Source organism: Hetaerina americana, unplaced genomic scaffold, assembly GCF_022747635.1.
Source record: "Hetaerina americana unplaced genomic scaffold, ioHetAmer1.1.p SCAF_300, whole genome shotgun sequence".
Classification (NCBI taxonomy): domain Eukaryota; kingdom Metazoa; phylum Arthropoda; class Insecta; order Odonata; family Calopterygidae; genus Hetaerina; species Hetaerina americana.
In genome coordinates, this window is record NW_027286876.1 from 117,211 (window position 1) to 128,121 (window position 10,911).

The window sequence follows — 10,911 nt, forward strand, 5'->3', positions numbered from 1 at the left end:
TAATAATTCAGCATGGCTACTTCAAAAAGCCCAGTCCAACTTGTATGTTTCTAAGTTTCAACAGGGACAAAATTAAAATGAATCAATCCATGCAATGATGTCAACGTCTTGAATGAATGGCAGGTGAGAGATGCACATTCATTTCACAACATCTTCCCACTCTTTCCTCCAGTCAATTCTCAAAACGAGTGGTTCTACCCTTCCTTATCTGTGGTTAGACCAACTGCCATACATGCTTGCCTTGTATCAGCAATATCCATTATTTTACAATTCATTTGATCATGCTGACATCTGGTAGGCACTTAATGGTAGGACATTAATTGTAAGCACAAATAAGTGAAAGCAACCAGCAATTGTTACCCTTTTGTGATGCATGCTTTTCGATTTCTTCCACATGGTCCCACCCTACAGCGGAGCGATCCTGACGATCTGACTGGACTCCATATCTGCCTCCAAAGCCAATGCTAAAGTCTGTTTGGGATGCATGCTTCTCAGGTGCCTCACGGTGGTCCCAACTCAATGCACTCTTGTAAAACAACAATCAATGGCGAGATGAAACACCATGCTCAAAACACACACCGAACTGCAGAAATGTCGCTCACAAATTATTTCCCAAAACATAGTTTTCACCACAACTTTTTCTAAGAGTCAGCTTTACGCAAATCTAAATGTATGCTTACCAATTCTGAAGATGAAGGTGAAATTGGATGCAATTTTTAAATTTTGGATATTGAGTATTAATAAAGTTATTTAAAATTGCTGAAGAGTGACGGTGTAATGAAGAGAAGGCAATTTGTGCTGCCATGGGTTTGCAATGGTGTAGACGGTCACATTGAAATGCATGTCTTTACAGTTTGCCTCATTGAGATACCAAAACAGTCACTACACAGGAGAAAACACTCATATTAAGAACATTTCCATGCAAAACAATTCCAATTGTTGTACAAATGTGGAATTCACTCCCCCAAGAACCCACACTAATTTCTGCTCTCAATATATGCATCTCGACTAAAACACTAAGAGCAAATTCTAATTCCAAAGCAAGCCCCACCAAGGGAGCACCCTTTATGCAGCGAGGGCCCAAAGTCATGCCTTGGCACTGCTTTTGCATCAAAGGAAAATGTATTATGGATCAATTGCAATTATTCTTCACATTTTAATGCTCAAATCAAATTCCACTAAATCTACTGAACACTAGTGATATTTTGACACAGCATAAAAGGAGGAAGGGGGGGCCCATGTTCAGTTATGATCCAGGGAAATGATGGATGGAGATGTCACCTGAGCACATCTCTCCTTCCAGGCCGGAGGCAACAACATGAGTAGGAAGCATCTCTCTCACTTTGCTCGGTCATGTGATGAAAATTATGGGTCAAATCCAGGCAGCGTATCAGCAGCCAGACTTTAAGTTGGGGAGACATCTCACAATTGTACAAAATTACTTCTTTCTACACTCAGTTATGAAATATAAATCATTGGCCGTACACACAAAGAGACAAAATATAAACTTAACACTCACAGAAGCTAATGTTTAGTTAATGCACAGGCATCATCCTTAGAAAGAAGATTAGGAATCATACACACATACAATAAACTCTCAATTATCCATTTTAAATATTATCAATGCTGCACTCCCTTCGTGGCACTTCTAAATTACAATAAAATTACAATCGTGAAGATAATTAAATGCTTTGAAATTTTGATATACTTTTTTGAAAAGTTTGAAATACCTGGTCTTTTCTTAAAATTTTTTAATATCACAAAATAAAATCAACATCAAAAGCATTAAATTTTTTTAATTTAAAAATTTTTGAACAATCCATACTATCTTGGTATCGTTTCCCTCGCATTCATTAGCCCTGAGAATCCTGAATTCTCTTTTAAGGTGAGAAAATACATGGTTTTACTCTGCAATAAATAAGTCACCAACTACCCACAATACTTTAATCATACGATAAATATGAAATCATTTCAGCGATCCTTTGTCAATATTTATCCTTAGTCAGTCATTTGATTTTTCCTGGCTATGTGCTTGGTGTAGCTTTCCGAGGAATATACGTTCCGCAGTTCACTTTATGGTAAATAGTTCTGGATCCTTGTAAATCTACTAGAATAGTTTAAAATGTTCTTGGAATCACCACCAGATGTCAGCACTAGCACAATGAGTTTCCCGTGTAGCAATAGCAAACATGCACAGCATCAGTGCTCTGGGGAGAGATCTGTGGTGTGGACATCTCTCTGTTGTTCTTCCCGTGAGGTGATTTATGAAGATGGAAAAGGCTGCCTCATTCGAAGATATTAGACAAGTTATGGACATAAAAGAATCGTTGGTACAACGCATTCAGAGATGAGCTCTCCAACTTTATGATGTGGCCATATTCGAAGAATGGACAAAAGAGGGCCACAAACTCTGCACGAATGGTTACCACCCGAAAGAAGGAAACATTTACGGCTTAGGAAAACATGGAGAGCAGAAATAAACTAAATGATGAAGGATCAAGGCCTGGCAGAGGAAGATTGCAAACAATAGTAAGGCTGGAAGATGGGAATACAGGGTAACCACTGAAAAGTGGAGAGTCTACCCTTAAAAGTAATAAGGAGAATCAATTATCTGTACTGAAAGGGGAAGAATGTAATGTATTTGTTTTTCTATCTGTGACATACCACCACAATCATACAAGGGTAGTTAGAAGGGTTCTTGGAGTCATCACCAGATGTCGGTGCCAGTGCAACGAGTTTCCTGCGTGGTAAACCTTTAAGAATCAACACACAAAGTGTCAGTGTTCTAGGAAGAGAGGGGTGGTGCAGATGCCTTTCAATTGCTGTTCACATGCATTGATTTGTAAAGATGGAAAAAATGGAGATTTGAGCAGTGATCATATAATTAGTAAAGAAAGGAATGAAAGCAAAGGAAATTCATGGTGACTTTCATAACACTCTGGGGGACTCGGCTCCTTCATATTCAACTGTTGCAAAGTGGATTAACGAGTTTAAGTTTGGTCGGGAAAGCTTAGATGATGATCCACCCAGTGGTTGACCAAAATGTGCCACAGCCCCAGAAATTATTGCAAAAGCACATAAAAAGGTCCTGGAGGATCGAGAACTAGAAAAGGGAGAAATTGCTGAAGCTGTATGGATATCACCTGACAGGGCATATCACATTTTAACAGTGGAATTGAATGTGAACAAATTATCTGCTAGAGGAGTGCCACAATTCTTGATGTAGGATCACAAACGCATCGCATTGGAAATTTCCTAGCAATGTTTGACTCATTTTAAGAGCAACCAACAAGATTTTCTGCATCGGTTTGCGATCACAGATGACACTTGAGTCCACTATACCCCAGAGACAGCAGTCAAAGCATTTGAAACCTGTTGATTCACCACCACCAAAGAGAGCAAAGGCAATACGGTCAGCCGGGAATGTGATGGCTTCAGTTTTATGGGATGCAAAAGGTATTCTGCAGATAGATTATATTCCCACAGGTCAAAGTTTTCTGGACAATGCTACACAAACCTTCTGGACCCACTACACCCAAAGATACAAGAAAAAAGGCCAGTATTGGCAAGGAAGGAAGTCATCTTTCATCAAGACAATGGATGTACATGCACAAGTATTGTGGCCATGGCAAAACTAAGTGAATCAACATATGGATTGTTTCCACAGCTACCTTATTTGCTTGATCAGGCTCCATCAGATTTCCATCACTTCCCCAAGCTCAAAATTTTCCCTGGTGGATGGAGATTCTCTTCAAACAAAGAATCAACAGCCGAAATATATGGGTATTTTGCATGCCTGAAGAAATCTAATTTTTGAGATGGGATCAAGACATTGGAACATCGCTAGACCAAAAGCATTACTGTGTAGGGAGACTACATTGAAAAATAAAAAAGTTTCACGGAGGTAAGTTTTTTATTTCTATTCCATCCCAAGAACTTTTCAAATTACCCTAGTATATTGTCAACACTATAAAATGGCTGAAAAATGGAAAAATGTGCTTCCCATGTATATCAATTTATATTTTGATTACCTGTGATTCACCATGCACCCAATAGCATAGATAATTGAGAGTTCACTGTATATATACATGAGTATGAAATCAAAACCACTTGAGATGCAATTTTATAGTTTAGGAGATTATGCTTGTATTATGTAGTTGCTTTACCAATTAACAAATGCCATCAATTGACTATTGGATGCGATTTTCAAAGGCAATTATATTGAATTGATGGGAAGTAAATCAACACTGAGCATGGTAGGCCCAAAAGTATCTTCAAAACAGGCACTTAATCATGAATGCTAATAAAAATACTTCAGATGGCATATAATAACGAACATATGCACAGCAATTCATGAGAGACAGATGCTTCATCTTAAAATGAAAGTTAACTAAATTAATAAGAAAGATTTCAAATTCTTTTAGTCTGTGAGCACATGGCCACAGGGGCCAAGTCTGGAAGGTAAAGAATCACAAGGGAACTTGAGAGTGGGACTTTCTATTAGAAATATTTTGACAAAGATGACAAGGTTCCATGAGAACTCAATTTCACTGTTCTTTAACTCTATTCCCACCTCTCTCAAGTGATTCGCCCAGACCAATGTCCCCATATGTAATTTATCACTGCTGCCATTCCAACTGAATGTGAAGTGCCACTCAGGGACATTAACCTAAGTGGACATAGACCCAGATGAGATGCAATATTGCTCACTGGCAAAACAATGAAGCATCCATATAATGCACATATGCATGGTAATTTATGAGAGACGGAGGCTTTATCTTAAAATTAGAGTAAGGTAAATTCATAAGAAAGATTTGATATGCTTTTAGTTTGTGAGCAAATGGGCAAAGAGGTTAGGTCTGCACTAATGAAATGACAAGGAACACACCTAGCATTGAATTCAGTGAGATATCTGGAGAAACATTTGTTTTGTGAGGATATGCATTACCAAATGACTACTTGCTTGCAGAGTAGCTACTTTGTCTGCATTCTCCAACATGAATTTTCACTGAATGGCATTGTCTAAAGAGTTTGTGCACACAATTCCATTTGACTAATACAATGAGTGAGGAACATGAGTGCTCTTTCCTCTCTGCCCATCCCCCGACCACCTCCTCTCTCCTTCCCGCTCCATCCACACATTCCGAGCCCTTTCCCTCATGTACTACAAGCACATGAAATCTTTTCCTACGAATTCAGCTTGGTTCAAGGTTGGTGCAAGGCCCAATGAGTGATGCAGCTGAGTATCCCATGCTCAAATTTGAATTTTTTGTACAACTAAATCCTGTGACATATGAACTGTCAATTTATATCACTAACTAACACAAAATGAAGAGGTACTTACTACATTGAAAAGCCAATATCTGTAGATAAAAATGCCTATGCTAGCATCTATGATAACACACTACATCAAATACGTATACAGTAATTATTCATTAAACAATCATTTCAATTAAAAGATATTGATACCTTGTCAACACGGTCGGTTTGTACTCCAAATTTTCCACCAAATCCTGTGCTGTAATCCTTTTGTGAAACATGCTTCTCAACTTTAGCGATGTAATCGTGACCAACGGCTGATTGGTCCATCCTTCAAGTAGGGGATTAAATAATTGCAGTCACAAAACGTTATAATGAAAAATTAAGAACTACATTTAATTAGAATTTCAAATTTCCTTCATCTGTAAACAGTGGAGACAAAGTGGTGTCTAAAGTAGAGTAGGGTGTCTCAGTAAAGTAGTGACAAAAATGACTACTTCAAGAGAATCAATTATGTGAGAATGAATTTACATAAACAACATGAAAACGTAATTACGTTGTTGTATCACTTCAGTGTCTGAACTTTTTAAAATAATTCTTTATTAGAGCTGTTATTTTAATTAACACATACTTAGAAATGTTAAACAGCAAAAAATTGAGGATTTTGGAAAACTGAAACACATTAAAAGTGCCAAAGGGCAAACCTTTTTTGCCAGTGCAATCTGTCTTTTCATGTTTTAAGTAACTTTTCTATGAAATAGTGTTTAAAATTAATCTATTTCATTAATCATTATAATCACTCATCCTCCTTTGTTTTCTGCAGGTCGAATATATATCAGAGATGCTTTGAATTTAAACAGATAGCAAAGCATTTTTTTCCATTTTCCTTAACTCCAAAAGAGGCACAAACATAATTAAACTCATCTGAAGCAGGAACTATATTATCCACCAACCGTAATTTTTCATTCGACTCACAATGATGAAAGATACATGATAGAGTAAAAACATTATAGAGATAATGTTTCAAACCTCATTTTGTTAGCGGCATTCAATATACTACCTTGAACAAAAAGTTCCCGGAATAACCACCGTGTGGCGCTCCCATCGTTCTGATTTGACTTCTGTTTTTTTTTGTTAAATTGGTACATCTGTTGTTGATATTCCCTTTAAATCTTAGTGTCATAACTTGACATTTGCAAAAGTTACGTAGCCAAGAGTACATCTATCTCTGTGTGTGTTGGCGATTTTTTACAATTGCAGAAATGGATTTAAATTTGCAACAACGAACTTGTATTAAATTTTGCGTAAAAAACGGATTTAGTGGCGCACGGACGTTGGAAATGTTGGAAAAGTGTTTCGGCAACGATTCTCTAAAAAAAACGGTCGTTTACCAGTGGCACGAGCGGTTCAGAAGTGGTCGTGAGTCAATCGAAGATGATGAACGCAGTGGCAGACCATCGACATCGAAAGTCGGTGAAAAAATTGATAAAGTAAAAGAAATGTTGGTCAATAACCGCAAATTAACCATCAGAGAAATAGCGGAGGACTTGAACATTGCCTATGGATCCGCCCAAGACATTGTGGTTAATGATTTGGGTTTCCGTCGTGTAGCAGCAAAGTTGGTGCCAAAAGACCTCAATTTCATGCAAAAAAGAGACCGTGTTGACGTCGCAAAAGACATGATTTGCGAGGCTGAATCCCATCCCACATTCATCAAAAGGATCATTACTGGAGACGAGACGTGGGTTTATGAGTACGACACGCAATCCAGACATCAGGCAAGTGAATGGCGTTCACCAAATGAGCCGAGACCAAAAAAACCACGTCGTTTTCAGTCAAAAAAGAAGGCAATGCTGACGGTTTTCATGGATTACAACGGTGTAGTGCATCATGAATTTTTGCCAGAAGGCCAGACAGTAAACAAAGAGTATTATTTGGGCGTTATGAGACGTTTGCGTGAAGCAATTCGCCGAAAGAGACCAGAAATGTGGGCAGAAAACTCGTGGATTTTGCACCATGATAACGCACCGTCGCACAGTGCTATCATTTTTCGTAATTTTTTGACGAAAAATGCAACAAATACCATCCAACAGCCACCGAATTCACCTGATTTGGCTCCCTGTGACTTCTTTCTGTTCAATCGAGTTAAAAAACCATTACGGGGAACGCGTTTTAGCAGCCGAGAGGAAGTAATGGAAAAATCGCAGGAAGCACTGATGGACATACCGAAAACCGACCGTAACTTTTGCAAATGTCAAGTTATGACACTAAGATTTAAAGGGAATATCAACAACAGATGTACCAATTTAACAAAAAAAACAGAACTCAAATCGGAACGATGGGAGCGCCACACGGTGGTTATTCCGGGAACTTTTCGATCAAGGTAGTATGTATTATTTTAAGACGTGTAACCAGAACTAGAATTAGCAGTTTTTGGTATATTTCCATTTTATTAATCTCAGAAAAATGGAAAATATTTTAATACCCTGTGGAATGTAGCAATCTTGCTCATATAAAACTGGTTTTTATTTTTTAGCATATCGCTTGCCAGTGATTTACAGCAATACAAGAAGAGACAAATCATTGTGTTACCAATTAAAAATTAAAGGAATTACTGCTTTCCAGTTGTATTTTATTCCTGTCAAAAACACAGAGAGGCAGATACCCATTTCTACAGTTTTACATTATGCTGATTCAAATTACCCCAGCCAAACACTTGCACTCTTGGTGAAGATAGTATCACAATTAAAGTGGAATGAATTAATTTCCAATTTTAACAAATTATGCAAATATAGCATTTGATAGCAAACACGTTTTAAAATATCATATCCTCTGATAATATCCAATGGTAAAGAGTAAAAATATTTGTAGCATCGGCTGTGCCATTTGCTTGTTTAGATACAAAAATGAAAGTAAATATTGTCATACATGTATTTTGATACTATAAGTGATTGCAATTATTAAAAGAGTTGTTCTGGACCCATCAGAACATGGACGTGACATTATCATGAGCAGCATCCAACTGCCTTGTTTCTTCGTTCAATTTATGGTTGGATTATTCTTTAGAACATTTTAAGTGTTACTAATACTCACCATTCAACACTACAGGGATGTCTCTAATTTAGAACTTGAGAGTTCACGGATCGTACCTGTCCTTCTGAATGCCATACTTTCCACCATAGCCGTAAGCACCGCCAGGGTCTTCCTCTAACTGCTTTTTTCTCTTCAGTGCATCGGACTCTGTGGTCTCTTGCCTTAGTTTATCCATATCAATCGCTCCCCCTGAGCGACCAGAGCCTTCAACCTGGTTGATTGACATTTTATTGAGTAAAATACTGTGATCACAGATTTTCCTTCCACTCTCTAAATATTCCAATATCTTAGACATTGCTTTGAAATGACTCATCTTGAGAATCACAATCACATTAGAACACATATGGCATTATTTTTCTCAAGTTAAATATACAAAAAACTTCAACAATTATAAACACTAATGTCAAAGAAAGCATGTTAGATATTTAGAAAATGTGGCTTCTACTATTATTTTTCCCTCTCTCATTTCTTTTAATCAATAAACTTCTGGGGAGTAAGGAGTTGCTCAACTTTATGCAATACAATAACCTAGAACGACACCATCGTTGACCTCATTCAGAATCACATGCTCAAATATATGTTGTTTATAGATGTAAGAGATACTGCATAGTATATGGTATAAATACCACTCTCTAATTAACAGAGTTTTTATTTTCATTGTAAATCACTCATCCATTTTCATTTCAAATAAATTTGTCCTACAACAATAATTAACCACCCTAGGAAACCAATTTTGGTAAACATACATAGGAAGTATTATGTAGATGAACCAAAAGAACCTAGTATGAAATCTCTTCGTATTTAAACATATATGTAGTGCATGAGTTGGATGCATAAATTTGAAAGGGTACAGAATATGAATAAATAACTCACAGCAGTCAAACAAGAGGTTCACTTTGGCCAAGATGGAAACAAAATAGCAGCACGTTGAAGAACAAAATAGTACCATGCACATAAATGTCAACATTATTTAATATAATAAAGAATATGAATTGATGTCATGGGGGTTGCCTTTACAGGCTTGCCTGTACCATAATATACAAGTCTAAATTTAGCTATCTTTGGAAGTGCTAGTTAGTTTAAAGGATTGCCACTGCCATCTTAAGGAATAAAATTATATGAGGAAGACATCTTAACTTTTTTCATTTAATTCTAAATTGTTCCTAGCTTTCATAAAAGACAATGCGTAGTATTAATTCGAGCGCATTTAACTAGATCTGAAAATACATAGCCATTACAACTACAAATGGCAGATATACTTAAGTAAAGCGACACCAATGAAACTACAATTCTGATATTTGCAGCCTGTGCCAAAAATTCGTCATTTCGTCCAGAAACCTCGAGTTTTCATTTTCCTGCGATACATACCGTGCGTGACCCCCATCTCGCTTCTTCCTCGGTGACATCGTTTACAAAGTCTGGGTCAGTTTCCCAATCATCATCAGCACCGTCAGCATTTGTGTTTGCTGCAAGTGTAGCAGGCATGACCCCAGCACTTGCCTTCCACATGCCTTTTGGAGTGCTGTTATTAGTAAACATATGAAAAATGACAATATTATACTAAGAAAGAACTTTCGGATTATACTACCTGTTACCGAAATCTAAAATCAAATTTAGATAATTTATTCTGACCTAGCTGAGTCTCAATCTTCAATGAAATTGTTATTGCAAGTAAGCAATTCCTAAAACAGTATTATTCGTGTCGGCTCGAATGAGTCATCAGCAGCATGCATTAGTAGAACAACACTATTAGGTTGAAATTATTTTAAATTTCATTCAATTACTTCGTAAATAGATTTCTGACGTGAAAATACATTTCAATTGCGTGTCAAAACACAATTCCTGCCAAAAATGTTTCTCTAATGTAGGTAACAAACGATAACTAAGCGCCACACACAGAGGGTGGTTTATTGATGATGAATGTAAATTATAAATTTTTTGAGCTATTATATCACCATTTGCCTCTAACCGCTGGCATTTAAGTTTATAAAACTCACAAATTATGCCGACGTAAGAATTGCTCCTTCCTCGACTCCTCCCCTGCTGCTTAAACCGGACAAAGCAAATCGCTATGACATTGGCTCAGCAGAACAAAAGATCAAACATGCTGCGTACATCCAGGCGCACAAAGTTACCAAACGCCACTTTTTACATTAGATATTATGAGATACGGCAAGTAGGGTCGCTGATATTAGACATGAAACTAAAAACAAATTTTTATAAAAAGAAAGCCGGATATTTGTCGATTTGTGTCTCAGCGAACACCTTCAATAGCCTCCCTTTTAACCTCATCTTAAATGAAGAGGTTCATCAATGGCGCGATATGTGATACTTAATAGAAATCTTGTATTAATAAAAGCATGGATGTATCTCTTTAAAACCATGTAAAATATGTTGGATTATTCAACATGGAGATATAGGAGGAAAAAAACTTTCGGTTTGGGCACGGTCATGGTTTTTTTATGGTTTAAGAAAATATTATTTCTTACCCGCAGCATATGTGCGATAGAAAAAGATTTTCTAGAGCATATGAGTGACAAGAAAAATGTGAAAATTATA

General features: G+C 37.0%; 1 protein-coding gene across 5 annotated transcripts in view; it reads right to left on the reverse strand.

Annotated features, from left to right (window-relative positions):
- LOC139691216 (src substrate cortactin-like) overlaps positions 1-10,399 on the reverse strand; it is a 45,533-nt gene extending 35,134 nt beyond the window's left edge. For 4 of the 5 annotated variants that reach the window (XR_011701574.1, XR_011701573.1, XM_071588959.1 and 1 more), the window contains exons 1-5: positions 10,350-10,399; positions 9,721-9,874; positions 8,409-8,563; positions 5,470-5,590; positions 361-526 (exon numbers count right to left, since the gene is read on the reverse strand). Coding sequence is in view for 3 of the 5 variants with exons in the window: in XM_071588959.1 (XP_071445060.1) it covers positions 361-526; positions 5,470-5,590; positions 8,409-8,563; positions 9,721-9,861 (583 nt within the window). In the remaining 2 variants the exon portion in view is untranslated. Of the gene's footprint in view, positions 1-360; positions 527-5,469; positions 5,591-8,408; positions 8,564-9,720; positions 9,875-9,984; positions 10,077-10,349 lie in introns of those variants that run through there. The other variant, XM_071588957.1, reaches the window with a different exon arrangement.
- Positions 10,400-10,911: the final 512 nt, after the last annotated feature.